Source organism: Copadichromis virginalis, linkage group LG14, assembly GCF_057382275.1.
Source record: "Copadichromis virginalis isolate Kocher_CV1m ecotype Utaka linkage group LG14, C_Virginalis_male_GT1.1, whole genome shotgun sequence".
NCBI classification, from domain to species: Eukaryota; Metazoa; Chordata; class Actinopteri; order Cichliformes; family Cichlidae; genus Copadichromis; species Copadichromis virginalis.
Genome location: NC_140631.1, coordinates 27,333,884 through 27,354,387, shown reverse-complemented (window position 1 = coordinate 27,354,387; position 20,504 = coordinate 27,333,884). Strand labels below are relative to the sequence as shown.

General features: G+C 42.6%; 1 protein-coding gene across 3 annotated transcripts; it reads right to left on the bottom strand.

Annotated features, from left to right (window-relative positions):
• Window positions 1-829: 829 nt before the first annotated feature.
• On the bottom strand, window positions 830-19,479 carry relb (RELB proto-oncogene, NF-kB subunit). 3 transcript variants are annotated; one of them, XM_085430240.1, is made up of 11 exons: window positions 15,571-19,479; window positions 15,403-15,477; window positions 14,482-14,651; window positions 10,778-11,053; window positions 9,842-10,008; window positions 9,652-9,743; window positions 9,115-9,246; window positions 8,888-8,992; window positions 7,333-7,548; window positions 4,875-4,946; window positions 830-3,303 (listed from the first exon to the last, which is right to left on the bottom strand). In XM_085430240.1, the coding sequence occupies exons 1-11, from the start codon at window positions 15,602-15,604 to the stop codon at window positions 2,879-2,881; spliced, it is 1,764 nt and encodes a 587-aa protein (XP_085286366.1). In that variant the 5' UTR covers window positions 15,605-19,479; the 3' UTR covers window positions 830-2,878. The 3 variants fall into 3 exon arrangements, with proteins under 3 accessions (XP_085286366.1, XP_085286367.1, XP_085286368.1); XM_085430241.1 differs by having other exon boundaries at window positions 15,403-15,474; XM_085430242.1 differs by lacking the exons at window positions 14,482-14,651; window positions 15,403-15,477; window positions 15,571-19,479 and adding an exon at window positions 12,866-13,242.
• Window positions 19,480-20,504: the final 1,025 nt, after the last annotated feature.

Here is a 20,504-nt window from a genome sequence, read left to right as displayed (position 1 = left end):
AATGCTGTGTCAATCATTTTTCGGTGTATTAACCGTGTTTTAGGACGTGGTAAGGCCAAGATTATTGTTATTATGTCCCAAAATGTAAAGCCTTAGTTCTCTGGCATACTTATGCTCCACATTTTTATTCTTGGACTCTACCTGAGTTTGTTTGCATGACAGCTCAAAATCAATAATTCCTTATTTATCATATACTGGATCTTTGTGAAGCCCCTCGGCCTCTGTGAACATGTTAAGTATATCTCCGCTCACTGTCATCACACAGCAGATGTATTAATAATAAAATGAGTAAGGTTAACATCCCTGTGTGTCTCAATCGCCAAGTTTCCCCAAAAGCAACGGAGTTACAAAAGAGTGGGTGTTTCACCAGAGTCCACAAAAACTAAAGAGGAAAGCACAAATAGGGCATGTTCCCAGACTGGATTACTGTGAGAAGTGATAGTCATGTTTTAGGCAGAAAAGAAAGGGAAAAAAAATAACTATTGTTTCTTTTGAGAGGCTGTGACTAAAGCGACCTCAAGGTGTCTCACAGCCATAAACAATAGGGTGATTTATATCCTCTGGGCTTCTGTCTAATGGGTTGGACAAACAAGTACTTCAAGGTTCTCTTGAGGCATTGAAGATATTTAAAACTACGACGTGACAAGCCGAAAAGCATCTCGGAGATGTCGAAGCTGCCAAGAATCATTGTTTTTATAAGTGAGAGAGCAGCTCAGGAATGTGTGTGGGCGGCAGCTGAATCGCAGCGCCTACATCCCCTTTAACGCACTCTAATCTTTTATTTCTGCCTCTCACTCTGCCTCAACAGGAAGTAATGACACAACAAAAGTTACACACAGACATTTTATTTTTCTCCGACTACTGCACTACACTGTGGGCAGACATGTGATAAGGTGCGATTGGAAATTTGAATGCTTAGCACAAGAGCGAAACTGACAAACAAAAGGAACTGACACAAAGAAAGCCAGAAATAGGAAAAGGGCTGTTTTCTATTACATTTATGTTGATTAAATATTAAACAAGCCAGTGGCTGTGGCAGCCAACAGAGAGCAATAACAGACAGGGACAAAGAAGAATTGATCCCCAACTACTGTACTTGAGACTTTTGGTGATTAAAAGAAAAAAACCAAACCCTTTTATGCTGCCGGCAGCTTCAGCTAAGCAAACAAAACAAATGTCGCACAAACATTTAATACGTGCCATTTTAGTCTCACCTTGCAATTAAAACAGACTGCAATTATGGAAGTTTACAGCTTTTGTGGAGAAGTTTGAGTTCTCCTTTTAAACTCCACACTGAATGTAGGCTTTAAATTAATGCTTGCAGCACTTATGGAAAATAAGGAATGCCAACTTGTTCCCGAAGACTTGGCCAGCAAGGCTTTGGGAGCAAAAGAAAAAAAAGGTACGGGGTTAAATACAGGGCAACAAAGTGCAAAGCAGCAGCAGGAAAGAAGGCACTCTGCTCCATAATGGTTTTGCAGTCTAGCAGAGCAAGCGCAGCAGATAACTCACTACAGGAAGATTGTTCACAAGTGGATACAAGCACCAAAAATGCCACATATATTCTTCTCTGATTCAAGATAGCCGAAGCGTTTGTTATTTTTATATTCACTAGTTTGTATTTACATTTGACAGCATTTCAAGTTGATAATGACAGACGACATAATATAGGGGACTGGTGGTGGGAGGTCCCTGTGTGCTAATGAGAAGTGAACGAACTGAAAAAGCTGAACAAACAGCTTGCTGATCAGGCCCAATATTATGACCACCTGCCTAATGCTGTGTTGGTTCCCCTTTTGCTGCCAAAATAGCCCTGACCCATCGAGGCGCAGACCTCCAGCAGCTCCCACATATCCTCGATTAGACTGAGATCTGGGAAATCTGGAGGCCAAGTCAATGGCTTAAAATGTTCCTGAACCTTTTTTTACTTGTGGCAAGGTGTATTATCCTGCTGAAAGAGGCCACAGCATCACCATTGTTCCTTCCTTGGACCACTTTTAATAGAATCTGACGTGTGTGTGTGTGGCTTACAGTGAAAAAACTGCTTTGAGTGCCAGCTCAAACAGAAAACACTCAGATGGAAAAAAATAAATTGTAAGTTGTCACAGAAGATCAGACACTGATGATCACTGGTGTGAAACTTAGCTAAGTGTTTAGTACTGACTAACTTGTTGTGTTTAGACATGAGTAAGCCAATAAAACAAACAGCTTAGCAGCACAGTTGTGCGTGGGTCTCCGGCGATTCTAAAGTGGTGTGACGGTAAATGGCGAGCCCCACCTCTCACCCATTGTCTGGGATGAACTGGATACGTGTGCCAGCATGAGAGCACTGAGCCAAGGATAAAGGAGCACTGAGCCAAGGATAAAGGAGCTCTGAACCAGTGCCATCAAAGGGGTTAAAGTGGAATCTCTTGGCCTGCAGAGCTATGCGCAGCCTTAACTGTCATCAGACCATCGGAGCAGCATGTAACGTGTTATTTTGCTTAAGTAGGAGTTATACCTTTGACTTAAAGTCAAATCCATTAAAAATCAAGAGAAAACCTCTGAAATGTATTAAATGGATGATATTCTGTGATGAAAGTTCAAGTGGCTGATGGGATTTTTCAAACTTGACTCTAGAGAGACAAGCATATGCATTTTGGCACTTGTATCCACTTTTGAAGGATGGTTTCAGTTTTCTGCTGCGCTAATCAGTACCAGTCTCATACTAAAAACAAAGCAGGCGATAGCTTGTTAGCTTAGCACAAGTTCTAGAAACAAGGGGAAGCGGTAAACTAGCTTAATGTGCTCACATGGCAGTGACATAAAACTGTCAGCAAGGAAGTGACCAAGATGTTAAAAGATGACAGAAACAGCTGTAAACTGTGCTACACGATCCTCAAAGTTCCTCTTCCGTTTTCACCTGAACTGTGCTATCCTGCGGCTCCAACTGCGGGTTCTGGCTCTCGCTGACGAGCATGTTGAATTGCAAGTCACTGTAATGGGAAAAGTCCTGCAGGAAGCCGGAGTTCTGGTTGAAGTTCATATCCACATTAGCAAAGGGGGAGGCAGTGATGTCCAAGTTGCCAGGCACGAGTGAGGAGAAGTTTGGGTTATTGAAGACCTCCCAAAATTCAGGCATGTCTACCAACTGGTTGTAAACGGCCGCCTCGTCTGTGTTTGAATCGACTGGATTGCAGTAACGCGGTTCCGCCGCAGCGGGTGTGCCGGGCAGGACAGGGTGCGACCGCTCTTGTGGCGACATCATGTTTTGGGCCTCTGGGAGGAACTGGATGACCTGATCTGAGGCAGGTGCGCTCTTGGCTGAAACAGATTACGTTACAGAGAAAACAAAGCTGTTAGAAACATGATGAATGGTCAGTTATTAGACGGAGGTCTTTGTACCTGGATTGTGACATGTGATTCTCAACCTTTTTTAAAAAGCACACACACACAGCTGCCAGTCTTGAAAAAGGTCTTCACTGAGATTACGGGAGGAGAAGTGCAGAGCCAGCTGTGTGATCATTTTGAAAGGTGTTTGTCTCATTGTTAATCTGTAGTACTTTATGCCACAAGGACTGTTTTGCCTTGTTTATATCAGTCAGACCAGGCTATGAAATGGAAATAACTGTGAAAAACCTCCAAAACAACCCCACAGCTGAGTCGACATCAACCAAAACTAGCCTTCATGAAGGTGGAACTTGCTGCTCTTTAGTTTTAACCTTTTGTACAGTTTACCCTGTTGCTTTTAACCCCTTTGTGCTTTTATTACACACCATCTTTATCTTGTTTGGTGTATCTATATATGTATAACACATAAAACTAGTCTATCTTCATGTGATAATCAGTCATAGAAATGACATGTCACATAAGGAGTATTTGTGGCTGACCACTTCCTCTTTTGTCATGTCTGTGTATTCCAGTGGTCGATTTTGGCATTTTTGGCAAATGTCATGTTAGCATGTGATCTGTTCTTCATCATGCAGTGATGAGTAGACAGAAAATGATTAAGTGTGATTTTTTTTTTGAAGGGCATTGTGATTCGTCCCAATTACAGAAGCTGCCATGTGTCTAATAGTGCATCTTCACAGCAGACGTGTTGACTCTTAGTAGGTGTGGTTAATGGCACAAACACCAACTCAACTGTTCCACTGAGGTTTCTGTAATTTACCCAAGTGAGCATGACCAAGACGCCCTTTTTTTCCAGAGGAAAATAAATGAATGGCTCACTTGCACCTCGTTTCCACCAATGCAGTGCTGGTGTGGAGCTGGTGTGGGGGGCTTTCTCAGGAAAAAAAAGCTTTGAGACCCAAACGCTACTAGCAGGTGTTGGAGTAATTTCCATGCAAAAAAATAAATAAAAAATGCATCTGCTAGTCATGGGTGAAATTCCTGCACACTTAATTTTGTTTCAGTTTTGGTGTCAGCAATTCTGTGGCACCAACCTGGGCCACAATGCCACCGGCCCTTTTTCAGGGGAAATATGTGGAACAGGTTCTAGATTATGGACTGGTCCTGCATCAGTGGAAAAGGGGCTTTGCGGTTCTTGAAGTCAGGCAGATAGACTACAGTTTAAACCTGGATTTTGAGAAGACTGGCTATCATTTAACAAGCAGTTTGAACATGATTGTGAATAGCTTTAATCTGGACTGAGTGTCAAGTTAAAATAAAAATAATTGTATTCACTTAAAGGTACTTTATGCTTTTTGCATGATGAAATCCAAAAAGTTTAGATTTAAAATGTTGGTTTGCTGTGCTTTTCCTGTTGTATTAAGTCACAATATTTTGAGTGAGAATATGTAAACATGGAGCCAGAGAGGTGGCACACCCCAGTCAAACAGTTCACATGCTGAATTGTAAAAACACAAAGATCAAACTGACAGTCTGAACCTCACCTGTCACACAGGGCTTCTCCTTGAGGTTCACCTCTGACTTTAGCCTCGTCTTCCGCTTCACCTCGTACGGGTCTGAAATGAGAAATGAAACGCTGTCAGTGTTTAGCAATAATCTGCTGCATCTGTTTTTTTAATTTGTGAGCACTATGACTGGTAAAGAGGAGAGAGAACTGGCTGACATGATGGAGAGAAAGAAGGTGGCTGTATTGCGTGTGCAGGAGACCACGTGGAAAGGCCAGGAGCGCTGGAGGTGGATTCAAAATGTTCTATTGTGGTGTACATAGTGCTGTGGACGCGCAGAGAGTGTCAGACAGGATCATGGGTGTGACGGTGGAAATCAGAGGGGTGGTTTTCATTGTTATCTGTGCGTATGCCCCACAGGTTGGATGTCATTTAGAAAAGAGAGGGGAGTTCTGGAGCAAGTTGGATCAAGTGGCAGAGAGTGTCCCCAAGGGGGGAAAGAGTAGGACAGACTTCAATGGACATGTAGATGAAGGGAAGAGAGGTGATGAGGAAGTGTTGAGTAGGAATGGTATCAAGGAATGCCGAAGGAAAGATGGTGGTGGCCGGTGACGTAATGGTGGAATGAGGACGTACAGGAAAGTATTCAAAGAGGCTTACAGTGAGTTGTATGTGAGGCTGGACACCAAGAAAGGAGATAAAGGTTTGTTTTGATTGGTTAAACAGAGTGATCGAGCTGGAAAGGATTTGCAGCAGGATGGAAATGTACTAATGAGTAAGGAGAGTGTGCAGAGAAGGTGGAAGGAGTACTTTGAGAGAGAAAAAAGACAGAGGACAGTTAATGAACATGAAAGTGCAGTGAGGAGGAAGTGAGGACAGCTATGAAGAGGAGGAAGAACAGAAAGGTGGCTGGTCCTGATGACATAAGTGTGGAAGTGTAGAGATGTATAGGAGAGAGGACAGTGGACTTTATGACCAGAAGAAGGAGGGAGACCGGCGGAAAAGTGAATCTACAGGGAGTAGAGATGGACCGATCCGATATTAAGTATCGGTATCGGTCCGATACTGACCTAAATGACTGGATCGGATATCGGAGAAAAATAAAAAATGTAATCCGATCCATTAAATATCACGAAAGCACCTCACAAAACTTGCAACACGCCGTAACTCACCTCAGAAGTTAGCACGTCGGAGCAGTATGCATCACGTGATAGAGCGGCTGTGGCATGCGGGACCTGTCGGTGGTCTAGATAGCATTTGGAGCTTCGCTAGCAACCCGGCATTTCATCTCCGACAAAGTTATCCCCGAGAGAAGTAAAGCAAGTGTGTAAGTCCATCTCTGAATGTTTGTAAAGCATTCCTGCGTTAAGCTTAACGAGCGACTGCCTCTCGCTCTCCGGCTGCTACTTCAATCGTGAAACTGCTTAATGATCAGCTGATCGGCTTTTCTGTCGCGAGTCCGTCTCTCTTGTTTGTTTTTGGCCCACTTTGCACCAGAAAGAGGAAACCAGCGGCTGAACAACAGCAGCACGTTTAAGCTTGATCAGCTGTTGTTAGAATTTATTTAATATTACTTTCTACACCAGGATCTTTTTCTACGTAGCTGACGCTGGTAACTGTGCAGGGGCGGATCTAGCAAAGTTTAGCCAGGGGGGCCGATAGGGCATTAACAGGGAAAAGGGGGCACAAAGACATACTTTTCTTTCTTATTCTCATTTAAAATGTCTAGCTTTTAATAAATAATTATCTGACACCCAAAGTTTTAATTTGATGTAAAATGAATAAAAGTCAATTACTGTATATAGTGACTATTAAGTCTAATATATATACCCTAGTAAGCTATAGTACTTTTTCCTTTGGGAAGGTACCATCTGTGCAGTCTGCAATTTTGTTGAAGAAAGATGTTGAATCTATTTAATATTTCTTGAAAAATAATTGATTTCTGTGCATTTTTTTTCACACTGCATCAAATTAAGGTTGATTACGTCGATTAAGCATCATGAGGTGGAGCGTGAGGGGTGGTTCCCTATTTTTTATTTATTTATGTTGTTGCTGGGAGTTGGAACCCTATTAGTTAGGTTGCTTAATATTTACGCTAAGTACTCTTTAAAATACCAGAATAGGGAGGATGGTGTAGGTCTAAGTTTATTAGATTGATCAGTATTGCTGAACTATGAAATATTTTTTTTGCATACAGGTATAACAGAATAGCTTTAGTGTAGTTGTTGTTTTAAACTTGAGTATGAACTTGCAGACTTGCAAAATGCAGCAAGATATTTAAAAAACAGTTTTGTTGATTAAAAAACACTATATCGGATTCATATCGGTATCGGCAGATATCCAAATTTATGATATCGGTATCGGACATAAAAAAGTGGTATCGTGCCATCTCTAACAGGGAGTAGAGACAGTGGAGGCTCATGGATGTAGTGAAGGAGGACGTGCAGAGGGTTGGTGTGGCAGAAGAGGATGTTAGGGAAGTCCAGTGCTTACTGACCTGGATTGCGAGGCAGGTACTTGAATGTAACGGGCTCGCTCTCCATCTGGTCTGAGATGCGACGCAGGGCCAGGTTGACTTCCACTTCCTCTGTGATGTCTTGGTCCTCGTAGGGCGGAGTCTTAAACACGATGGCGATCTGTCGGTGCACGTCTGTCTGGGCAAACTCCCCGTTCGCCTTCCACGACTCTCGCCTGAAGATGATCTCGATGTCGTCTGAGGACCAAACACGCAAAGCTCTTTATTATTCAAGAAACATTAGAACATGTTTGTGTTCTCATTCATCCAGGTCATGGGAGTCTTTAACAAGAAGCTTCTTCACTTCTGGGAGTCCCAGGTTTTATTACATTAGGGACCCCGTAATGGTCAGCACCTAGGCTCATGGGACCCTTGACTCCAAGGCCACCTTCCTGTTCGCCTTAAGAAGCGAAGAAGCCTCTTAATTAAGAATCGATGAGAAAATGTTTCAAAAAGGATCCAAAATACAAAGAAGATTAAAAATAAAACCTTTTTTTAGAGGAATCAAAACTTTTAATACTTTAATTCAAAATAATTAGGTCACAACAGTTTTCTTCTTTAGGGCACGTTACCACCTGGAAACCACCTACAAGTCCTCCTTCATCACATCCACACCTCCTCTTTGTGCTTTCTTCTTCTCTGACAGCATCTTTCTACCTGCAAGTCTTCACTCACATGTCCAAACAAACTCAGGCTCATCTTTCTTACTTTGTCCCAGAACCGTCCAACCTGAGCGGTCGCTGTGATGAGCTCCAAACATCTCAGCATGTCAAACTCAGCTTCTTCCAGGTCTTTTCATACGTTTCATGCAATGTAACTGATCTCTCAGCTGCCTTCTTAACTTTTACTTTCATGTTGGTATCCTTCTGTCACAACCCAGTACCCTTTCTTCACCTCTTTTTCACACCCCAGTTGTTCTGGATGGTTGACCCCAAGTATTTAAACTCAACCACCTTCACCTCCTCCATCATCCTCACCAAAACACATTTTCTACTTTGCTCCTTCTCACCTTCACTCCTTTTCTCTACACAGGAAACCCCCACAGCTCCCCGTGTAGACCGACACATCATACGCAAACATAATATTCCACAGAGTCAGACCTCATCTGCCAGCTTGAGAAGCTCTCAAAAGCAGCTTCTCAAATTCACTTTTAACCAGTCTGTCGCTCCTACCACACACTATTGTCTCAGTGCACCCATGCATATCCTGCATCGCTCTCACACTTCTCTCTAACACTCCTGACTTCCTCATGCAGCACCGCACCACCTTCCTGGGCACCCCGTCACATGCTTTCTCTTAGTCAAGAAAAACACAATGTGACTCTACTTTAAGTTACAAAAATGTGGGTGTGTGTGGGTTGTTTTTTTTAATAACACAAACACAAAAATCTCATTTAAAAGTTAACTAAAGCTCCAAAGCCCTACAAGTAAACTTAGATTGTAATCAGGCTCTTTGTCGCGTTTCTGAATAGTGGAAACTGGACTTGTTTTATGTAATCTACTCCTGGAACCTAACTTCAAAAAAACTTTCCTGTTACCTTTCTGCACTTTGTCACACAACATGTAGACCTCCGTCTTGCCAGTGCAGGGACCTTCATACAGGTTCAAATGGGTGATCTTCAGCTGTGATGTAGTTGTTGCCTCTGGAATTAAAAAAAACATGCACGACAAAGCATGAGAATAGGGAAGTACGCTGCCTTATTTTTGGCGCGCTTGGTTGACTGCGGTCAAGGCTTTTCGGTGTGTTTGTCTGGTTATGTCTTACTCTTGTCATAAATGGGCTTCGACACCACCGGGCTGAGATGGTCTTTCCTGCCGTCCTGCCACTCGAGCTCGCACTGAAAGCACAGACGCACTGAATTCATGTCCATGTCTTCAATGCCCTTCGAATGCCCGGCTGAGGGGAGAACAGAGACAAAATGGGTCAGTGAGGACAGAAAAAACTGCCTTTATATATGTGAATAAGATAAGATAAGATAACCTTTATTAGTCCCACACGTGGGAAATTTGTTTTGTCACAGCAGGAAGTGGACAGTGCAAAAGTTATGAGGCAAAAATTAGAATACAATAAGAATAAATACAGTACACAACTGTACAGAATAGAATAAAATAAAATACTATATACAGTAGAATAAAATAAAATAAATATACAATAAGATAAAAATAGAATACAAATACAAATACTATATACAACTGAGTAAAAATACAACGATGACAGAAAGGATTATTGCACTTAGTATTATTGAATGAAGAATAACGTGGAGATTAAGGTGCGGTGTATTGGCATACGTCTCCCACTCACTCTGAAATGGGTCGATATTTAGACTTCTTCGCTTCTGAAGTGAAATGTCCAGCTCTTTCCGCCTCACACACTGAATACCAAGGTTAGCGAAGCTGGGTGTAAAAACAAGGGGAACTGTTCAAATAAAATGTAAAGACACACCACGAATTTTAAGGTATCAAAATGGCAGGGATCGAAGGCGAATGCTCACCTGTGACGTCGGTTGTTGCGAGGGTTGAATGCGACAAAACAGATCCCTGTACCATTTGGACAGTCTTTACCCACGAGGCAGTGGGGGTGAGGCCGGTGTGGGAGGTCTTTGGTCACCAAAGAAACTGTGACGTTGACTTTCTTTAAGCCGTCGATGGAACCCTGAATCTGAAAGAAAGAAAAGAACAAGATTTATAGCAAAAATCCAGAATAAGTTCAGAGCTGTGATGCCTATTAATGTGATTTTCTTGATAGAAAACAGAAAAAGTTGTCTAAAGTTCTTAATTTTTTCCCTGACCAACAGACCAAAGCTGTTGTAATATGCCAAACTAAAGCAGATAACCCTGACATCTGAGAAACTTGGCTTGAAAAGAGTTGAAATAAAAGCCGATTAACCTTCTCTATCTGTTGCTCCAGGATTTTTTGTCTCTTTCCCCCTCAGACATTTTTCAGGGGCAGACTTTAAACAATAGGTTTCTAGAAGGTCATTACAGATTTCCTGATGTATTACAATAAAAATATAAATAAAAGCAAAACTAAGTCCCCTCAGGTACCAGTTTCATCCAAAAACAATGACAGGTTAACACCATTGTTCACCGCTATTAATATCCATTATGCAACCGGACATTTCCTTGACTAAACTTTATATAACCTGGTAACCACCAAGTCAATGTGTGAATGATCGTGGCGTGTAGATGTGTGTGGCAGTGTTTTTTAGTAAGCAGCTGGGGGATATACCTCCTTGTATCTCACTGCACTTGAGCTGGGATTTGTGGGGACTTTCTAATTGATTCAGACAAACCACATTTTTTTCAGTCTCCACCCATTTCAGACAGGAGGGGTCAAGTGAACAGAGTAAACAGGATCAGCTGTGGTTAAAAGTGCCTAACTGCCTCTGAGGTCGTGTAAACTCCCCTTCTGAAACAAAAACTCCTACCTCTATCGTAGGCAGGGTCTTTTCAGTGTGGGTGCTGGATGCTCCCAGGATGCTGCCCGCCGAGCGTCCTTCACATTCATAGCGAAACCTCATGCCTCTGTCTTTGGGCTCCTCCACTATCGCGAGCTTGGGCTTGTCCAGAACACGCTCCAGAATGTCCGTGTCGCCTCGGTTCTGAGAGGACGGGATGCCGGAGTTCTTCGAGTTCAGCAAACACGAGGACCCTCGCCCAGAGGAAGGATGAGTCGATGCCATATCCATGACAGGGAGGACTGGCTGATGGGGGGGACAAGAGAAAGCAATTTAAAAAAATTGACTTAAACATATTTACCTCGCACTAGAAACTTCTGGCAGAAATGAAAAGATGCAGACAACATGCAACAACCAACCAAGCCTCACGACTGTCCCTAAAGGCTGGTGATGCACATCAGATGAGTCTTTTATAACCTGATCTAATGAGTAAAGATAATTTCTGTACTCGAAAGACTTCAAAGCAAATCCACAAAGCATCTGAAAGAAGAAACAATAGTTGTTGTTTTTTTAATTTTCCCCCACTGGTTTGTGTTTATTTTATGTTTTAACCATTTCTTTATCATGTTTGTGATCTCGATGCTTTTTATTTCTGCTCTGGTCTTACCTCATGCCCCCACGGTTTCTTTTCCCTATTCCATCTGTTTTAGCAGGAAATGTAAAAGTCAGATGGCTCGACTTGATGTTTCTCATGAAAACTTAATTTACACTCAGAGGTTTTCTTGCTTTGGATGTACAAATGCAGTGAGTCAGTTTGCTGACAGCATGAAACATCTCTCCAGTTGAACTATGCCTTTAGATTTCCGATCATCAACTATCGACCTTTCTCAACACTCTTCCAAGAAGAAAAACTGAACTTCTGCAGTAAAATAAAAGTACTGGCAACTGCCAGTGCTACCCCTCAGACTCCCAGCAGACGCACCTGTGGTATCAATTACAAAATCCTACGTCATCTTGTCCTCAAGTTATCGCATTCACAAACTTAGGTGCCCACGTCACCGGCCTCGGTGAGGTGACGACAATACATGATCAGCCTTTTACGGCTGAGGAGTAAAAACCTGACAAGTCACATTTCATTCACTCGATGTGTAAAGGAGATGAAGTCACCAAGTCAAATACGCAGGCATTCGCAACCAGTTACAACCTATAAGAATATCTACAGTTTCGAAGCACTGACTCACTTTCAAAGCACAACTTCATAAAATCCTTTTAATAAAATGTTTCCCTTCCGAACGTCTAGGTTATTTAATTTAAAAACCAAGTGTGATGTTTCAGTATTTCACCATTAAAAAAAATACAATGAGAGAAAAGTGTCAAAAATGGCAACAAATGCAATTTAATATCTCAGAATATTTCTAAATGATTACTTTGCAGCTTTTTGTAGCAGCTCAGCTCCCATTTTGGGAACCCCCATGTTAAACTGAGACACTCTATATAAAGCAGCTGAAAGTAGCTCCACTTTGACAAGCTAAAATACTACACTTGTACTTTTTACACACCAGTGTGTCTGTATTAACAGTCTAATGATGTTACACGGTTTTGCGGTTTTACTGCTGAAAGAGCTTTTTTTTCCCCGCCTCGACATCTTCATAGTTTTAATGAAGAAAAACGACCTCATGTCTCTTGGGCAGTGATGACACTACAGATGAAGCATGCAGTGAAAGAACTGACTCATGGCGTGTGTTTCTTTTTGTTTTCTCTCCATACATGTGCTTTCTATCAGTGAGCAGAGTTAACCTCGTGCTCTGCGACTCCTCCTCTTGCATATGATGTCTTATTTTTTCCGTTACACCGCAGACCACCGAGCTTTTTCCGCTCCCACTCAAGACTTTGTATCTCTTTTTTGTCTTTGCTGCTTTTAGTTTCTCTCTTTCTCTGCAGTGCCATCCTCGCTCATTTTTTTCTGCTCATCGAGGCGCCTGATTGCTTTCTCTTACATCACCGTGAACCCAAAGTTATCACAAATCAAGTTTCACCCGACTCACTGCAGTCTATCTGCTGTAGCTAATCAAAAAAAAAAAAAAAAAAAACAGAAGATAAGAATGATAATGATCAAACCTGCAGGTAAGAAAAGTAGTAAAGAAGTCGCCTCCTTTGTCAGACGTGTTGCTGTGAATCATTAAACCATCGCTGCAGAGATGTGGTGATACCTCTGCATGAGATCATGTTTCATAATATCTTGTCGAGCCCCAGACGTCTTTGGTCAAAGTGTTTGTATGCACCCCTGCGATCGTGTTAGCCCCCTCCCCAAAAGAAGAAAAGAAAAAAAAAAGGACTGGACCTTTCAACAAAAGCCTGCTACACCGAGCCAGCAAACGGAAATAGGAAGTCAGCTCAGCCTTACGCCCTTCAGCCAATCACAGCACTGACACGGGGGTGAAAAATGCAACCTTTCGTCTCCGGTGGGTTTGGCTTGTAAACAGAAAGGATGGCAAACTGAAAGCAGGAGTCAGATTACAGCTCTTCCAAAATGTCCTCTCCACTCCCCAAGCCCACCTCCTCTATAACAACAAAAAAAAAAAAAGCACAAAGAGGTGTGCCACGCTGCCTCACAAGCTGCAAAACCTCTTCAAACCCAGCAACATAACCTGTGCAGCTCATTCACTAAGAGAAGGCTGAACTACTCTTCTACCGCCCTTCATTATTACCCATCTGTGCGGTCACTACAGTGCCTCTCTTATCAGATTACAGTCTTTCTGAGCTCCCGCTGCCTGTAAACCACGTGCTTTCTGGTAGAAGCCTGACCTGCCGAGTTGCCTAACGGCTGCTCTGTGCCACACAGCAAAATAGCCAACCGTCTGCAGGCTGCACATGAATCATGCAGCACTTCATACCACCGACATTCAATCCTCACAACAGCCTCATTATGAGAGCTGCAGCCACCGCCGAGGAGGAGGAACAGACGCTTCCTCTGAACGTGTTTTATATCAACCGCCTTTCAATAATAGCACAAAAACAATATGGGAAATAAAACTACTGTTGCTAATAATAAACCGAGGGAAGAGCATAACAACCTGCCCATCTGTGTGACTGCTTTGCATAAACAAATGATAAGAAAACCTAAAAAAAACAATCAGAGAAGCCAAAAGCAGATTTTAACAGTTTCTTCTCATAAATAAAATGTTTTAAGTTTTAGCTGAATCCATTAACTGTTTTAATGTTTATGTTGCCCAGCTAAGATAAGAAAAGGCTAAAAATAAGAATGCCATCATTATTGTTATCATTGTTTATTAGTCATAACCTTTCTCCAGACAGCTTAGATTCCAGTTTCCTACCTGTTATACAGTCATAGCAGCCAAAGTGATTGAGTATTTACAAAATAGGTGCATGTACTGACATTTATTTCTCTGGCTCTTATAAATTAAGTATCAGGTATATTGATTATGACTTGATCTAGTTCAATAGAACCTGGATCGAAGTAATGAGCACAAATTTTGCCAAGAAAAAAAAATTGTAAAAAAAAAAAACTGTAAAAAATTATGCCCCTATTCACCGCAGGCTGGCAGCTTTCACAGCCCACAGCTGATATAAACACCTCTCTGCTTGGCACCCTTGGGTGTTGCCAGCAGTCTTTCTGGGTAACGTATGAAACTGTGAAATGAGCTGGAAACCAGAAAAATCAACACCCTGCATGACACCACCTAAAAACAACAACAAAAAACAAACAAACAAACCTTAGACGAGGTGCCTCTTGCAACCAGCACCGGCTTGGATGTCTGCGTTGGTTTGTGGATGGGGGTTGGTGTCGAACAGGGGAGGCCAGCAGGTGGAGGAGGTGGTCCAGGTAGTCCAGATAGGGAGGGTGCTACCTGCTCACTTTCTGTGATATATTCTTGAATCAGGTCTGTGAATGAATACAAACTGATGGTGAATCCAAAGTGAAAGTGCAAATGTGATAAAAATCTGACACCACTTTAGGGCAGCAGCTGTGCTGTTTCTTTATGTTTTTGGATTTGAAAGCAGAAACACTTCCATTAACATCTTTCAAACCTAATAGTATATTACTGCAATCTATTTTAAGACGTGGCAACGTGTCACAAGACACAGTGTGTCAGAATTTGAGTGGTTACCACCTCACATGAACCGTTTCCTCTGTTTTGTTTTTGTCACTGGTGCATGAATCTGTGGCACGTTGTTTCAGCACTGCACCAATAAAAAAAACAAAAAAACAAGCCTGGTGCCATGTAGCCAGCCTCAGTTTAACCAGTGAAAGTGAATCTAGAGCAGTGGTTATCTGCAGGTAAATATACCTTTTGGGGTGGTTGTGGTCTGTCATGTCTGACACTTTGTCAGAAATCATGAAACATTAAACAAAGCAAGCATCTGCAGCACAGTTTTCAAAGTTAGATAAGAGAAATCAGCTGTTGTGACTTTTTTCACGTTTAATTTAATGTCCCAAATGTTGAGTTCTCCTTCTCTGACATCGGAAATAAGACAACCTAAGATTAAACAAGCAGGAACTCTGATGATGGTTCACGCCTCCTGCCAGAGGTCATCTCAGGTCACCGTAATGCCTCCCCGCTTCCGGCAGATGCACGCAGAGCCAAAACAAAACAAAACAAAACATAACAAAACAAAAAAGACCCACCACTCACCGAAATCTATAGAGTTGAGGCTCGAATAATTGTCGTCCTGCGGGTCAATCCCGGGAAGGGGTGTTGTCTCCTCTGCTGTGAAAAATCACATGCCTCAGGATGATGTCAGCGCTTTTACGCACAAACACACGCAAAGATTCAACAGGTTTACAAAAGACAACCACCCACCAGAGGTACCGTTGACCATGTCCATGTCTATCATGGCATGCGTACAGTCTTTAAGACCACTTTGAGGACCTTAAACTCCACCGTCGTGTCCTTGAATTCTTCCTTGAGAACTCTCCAAACCGGATGACTCTGGGTTTTTTCCGTCCCGGCCCAAACCTTCGTCCTGAACTCTGAAACAGCTCCTTAAACCACCAGTTAGACTGCACAGCGGCTCAGAGTGTCTGTCTGATCCCGAGGAGAAATGTCAAACCGTCCCGAAGCCATGCGTGGAACTAAGTGTGCTCCGCTTTTGTGTTTCCGGCAGGCTTCGCGATTGGCTGCTAGACGCGTGGAAATCCCCCTCCGCGCGTAACGTCACCTCACAGACGGGAAACCCCCCCCCGCGACAGCACGAACCAAACTTTTAATCAAACGGCGCTTTATTGATTTGCATAATGCATCATAGTGAGGCCAGAAAAGGCATTTTACCCTTAAAAGCCGATTTCCCCCCTCATTATATATGTAAACTGACCGCACGTATCGGCGGCTCGTCTTGTTTTCATATCGGCTTCAGCGCATATGCAAATCGGTTTTTAACTATTGAAATTAGCCTCTATCCCAGAGCTAATGCACCTATTTTTAGCACAAAGAAGTCAAAAAGCCAGCTCTTTCTCAGCCACACGCCCTCTGATGCATTTCTCCTGGTTACATCATGTCTTTATCACGTTTCTCCCGGTTCCTCCAATCAGGGAGAAGTGGGAATTTCATAAGAGCAAAGTAAAAGTTACAATTTCAAAAAAAAACAAAAACAAAACCCCCTCCCATTAGAAACGGCGCCTCTTCTCCTCTCAACTTAAAAACTCTGACAAACTGCTGAAAAGTTACGAGGCGCAGCAGCGACACCTGCTGGTCGCCCAGAAGACAGACGATTTAAAGGAAATGGAAATCGAAAGCGGGGCGTTTAGGGGAAGCAGTGACTCAGCAGGGAGCAGATTAAAAAACAAAAATAAAGCAAGCCAGCTGCAGGCATGACCCACACGCTTCAGCCTGAGCTCTGCAACGAGAGGATAAGCTGCGAGTCCTCATATTTTGAAGGCAAAATATGCTGTTTGTTTTTTTTAACTGTTTTTAGCTAAAACTTTATAGGCACACAGCATTTCCTGGAGGTCACATGTCTTTACTTGAGTCAAAAGTAGACCATCAGTGTTTCATGACACCAAGCATCACCTACACCTGTCACTGGTGTGCTCCTAACATAACAGTGTTTCCACTTGCCTCAACTGTCAGTGCAATGGGGAAACAGCGCCCTCCCTCCTGGTTTGGCACAATGACTGTAAAGAAGAAAAAAGTCTTTTATACAGTTGTTGTTGTTGTGGCCGTTTATTTGAGGCTGGCTGCAGTAATCACTCCCAGTCTGTTAAAGCTATACGAGAGGTGAGTTGTATCTAGAGTAGTTATGTTTTATCGATACATAAAACTTGTTTTATCAACTGACGAACACAGTGTATGAAGTATTTAGTACACCAGTTGGTGTACTCTTCATTTGTTTAACACTGTATAATACATATGTTTTTTGGGACTGGTTTGCCAGAGGTGGCCCACACATGGGCACAGCACAAGGCCAGTTGCATACACACTGGTTGTCCTGTGCTGGCCCATGTGTGGATTACCTCTGGCAAACCTGATTTGGGCCACGAAAGGGCCGTCATTCTTTGCGGCATGTGGGCCATCTGTAGGTGGTGTGCAGCCATAGGCCAGTTGTAGAGACAATGCTGGCCCTGGGCTGGCCCAGAACAGTTTCAGCTCTGGCCCCAGATGTCAGCCTAATGTGTAACTTAATCAAGCCATGCAATAACAACATGTGCCAGAACATGCAAAACAGTGCAAAAGTAACATGCTGAACTCTGTTCAGACAGTGAATGGACTGATTCTTATATAGCGCTTTTCTACTCTCCCAGATTACTCAAAGTGCTCTATACAACATGCCACATTCACCTAATCACACACTTTCGCTTAACTGAGTGCTTCCTAACTACATTCATACTCTTGACATGCAGACTGGAGGAGCCAGGGATCGAACCACTATACCTTCCGATCAGTTTGTAACCTGCTCTACCTCCTGAGCTACAGCCTCCCACTGGCAAAGATGAGTAAACCCTCACTAGGTTTTGGATGAAATGTACACTCAAAAACCTGTCAAACCTGCATTTGAAACATTGGCTACCATAGCAGTATAGTATTGCAGCATGGCATTTTGGTCTTCTAATTTAAATAGGAAAATAGGAACATAAATAGTGCCATCATTGCCAGACGTGGCCCACATCTGGTTGACAAAACACCAGTCAGTCAGAAGTGCCAGCTTGATGCCAGATCTTCTTCAGGGCCAGACCTGTTTTCTGTGGGCCTGGGCCACATAAACCAAACCACAATCAAGCCAGATATGGCATGCCATCACATAGTGCCATCTATACCAGGCCTGGCCCGTATCTGGATGACATACGTCTTATCATGCCAGAAGTTAGCTAGCAGTGCCGACTTGATACCAGATCCGGGCCAGACCTGCTTGCTATGTGGGTATGTCATGTAGCATTGGAGACCTCAACCTTCCAACCCACTGATGTCGTCCTGATTGGTTGTAGTTGTTCAAGGACAGTTCCAACAGGTGTGTGTGACATTACCGTTGAGATGTATGGCTGCAAAGTTGTTGTGGCAATGCTGGTGGTTGCAGGGCAGAGTGAGGACCTTATTCTCCTATATTTAGGAGAGGAACACAGTAAGGCCCTGAATGCTGAAGAACTGGCTAATAAAAATCTGTTGAGTTCAATATCAGGCGTGGTGGTTCGAGAGCACGTTGGTGATTAGATTGGAGCTGTCAAGCTAAAGAGAGCTGTCACATTGGAGCCACCGACAGAACACCTAGTTTGGGGCAGGCTGCAGCTAATCAATAGTGGGGAGGTGGTCTTTGCTGTAGTTATAGAACCCACAGGCTCAAGGTCCAGGCCAAGATCGGTTATGGTTGGAAGAACTGTGGCATATCTAAAAAGTGATAGATGGGTCCCTGTAAAAGTGTTGAACCCCTTTGACAAGCCAGTGAGCCTAAAATGCATCTTCACAGGAAGTGACAAGTTGTGGTAGCCCCTTACATGCAGTGCTACAAAATCTGGGGCTATCTGATATTGAAATTGATTCACGTGCAGTTTCACCAGCTGGCAAAGAGAAACTAGTTGGCTTCATAGCACAGTTTGTGTCCATCTTCTCAAGAGACGAGCTTGCCTACATCGAATTCGAGTTGTGGATGACAAACCATTCCGGTTGCCATGCCAACATGTGCCACCAACTAAGACAAATTTATGACAAACTACCACAGAATGAAATGGAGGAACGGGGAATTATTCAGAAATCTTGCAGTGTGTTTGCATCACCATTGGTCTTAGTTTGGAAGAATTCTGGTGAGTTGAGAATATGTAATGACTTCCGCTGACTTAATGCTACAACTGTCAAAGATGCCCAGCCATTTCCGCTTTTGGCCAATGCGTTGGCTGCTATAGGAGGAAACGCATTATTTTCTACAATGGACCTGACTTCAGGTTATTATAATGTGGAGCTGCATGAGCAGGACCGTAAGTACACCGAATTTACGTCACCATTTGGATTATACGAATATAATCATATGCCACAAGGATTGTGCAACAGTCCAGCGACCTTCATGAGGATGACGTTAGCCATTTTCAGAGATCAGACCTTTCTCAGTGTGCTATGTTGTCTTGACGATGTCCTGGTTTGTGCTGCCACAGAAGAAGTGGCACTGGAGCACTTGCAAGTGGTTTTCCAGAGACCACAGGTTTACAATCTCAAGTTGGCTCCAAAGAAGTCCCATTTTCTGAGACAGTCTATGAAATTCCTGGGACACATTGTCAATGCTGATGGAATAAGGTCATCCATTACATCCCTTGTAGAGGCAACCCTATATGGAAGAGGGTAGAGATGGCACGATACCACTTTTTTATGTCCGATACCGATACCGATATCATAAATTTGGATATCTGCCGATACCGATATGAATCCGATATAGTGTTTTTTAATCAACAAAACTGTTTTTTAAAATATCTTGCTGCATTTTGCAAGTCTGCAAGTTCATACTCAAGTTTAAAACAACAACTACACTAAAGCTATTCTGTTATACCTGTATGCAAAAAAAATATTTCATAGTTCAGCAATACTAATCAATCTAATAAACTTAAACCTACACCATCCTCCCTATTCTGGTATTTTAAAGAGTACTTAGCGTAAATATTAAGCAACCTAACTAATAGGGTTCCAACTCCCAGCAACAACAAAAATAAAAAAATAGGGAACCCTCACGCTCCACCTCATGATGCTTAATCGACGTAATCAACCTTAATTTGATGCAGTGTGAAAAAAATGCACAGAAATCAATTATTTTTCAAGAAATATTAAATAGATTCAACATCTTTCTTCAACAAAATTGCAGACTGCACAGATGGTACCTTCCCAAAGGAAAAAGTACTATAGCTTACTAGGGTATATATTAGACTTAATAGTCACTATATACAGTAATTGACTTCTATTCATTTTACATCAAATTAAAACTTTGTGTGTCAGATAATTATTTATTAAAAGCTAGACATTTTAAATGAGAATAAGAAAGAAAAGTATGTCTTTGTGCCCCCTTTTCCCTGTTAATGCCCTATCGGCCCCCCTGGCTAAACTTTGCTAGATCCGCCCCTGCACAGTTACCAGCGTCAGCTACGTAGAAAAAGATCCTGGTGTAGAAAGTAATATTAAATAAATTCTAACAACAGCTGATCAAGCTTAAACGTGCTGCTGTTGTTCAGCCGCTGGTTTCCTCTTTCTGGTGCAAAGTGGGCCAAAAACAAAGACGGACTCGCGACAGAAAAGCCGATCAGCTGATCATTTAAGCAGTTTCACGATTG

Bases quoted from the DNA above. Each gene is read 5' to 3' on its own strand.
- relb (XM_085430240.1), bottom strand. From the start codon at position 15,604: ATGATAGACATGGACATGGTCAACGGTACCTCTG. The intron at 14,652-15,402 runs GTGAGTGGTGGG...ATTCATTCACAG, and splicing joins CCTCAACTCTATAGATTTCG to ACCTGATTCAAGAATATATC. The intron at 8,993-9,114 runs GTAAGACATAAC...TTTTAATTCCAG, and splicing joins GAAGCCCATTTATGACAAGA to AGGCAACAACTACATCACAG.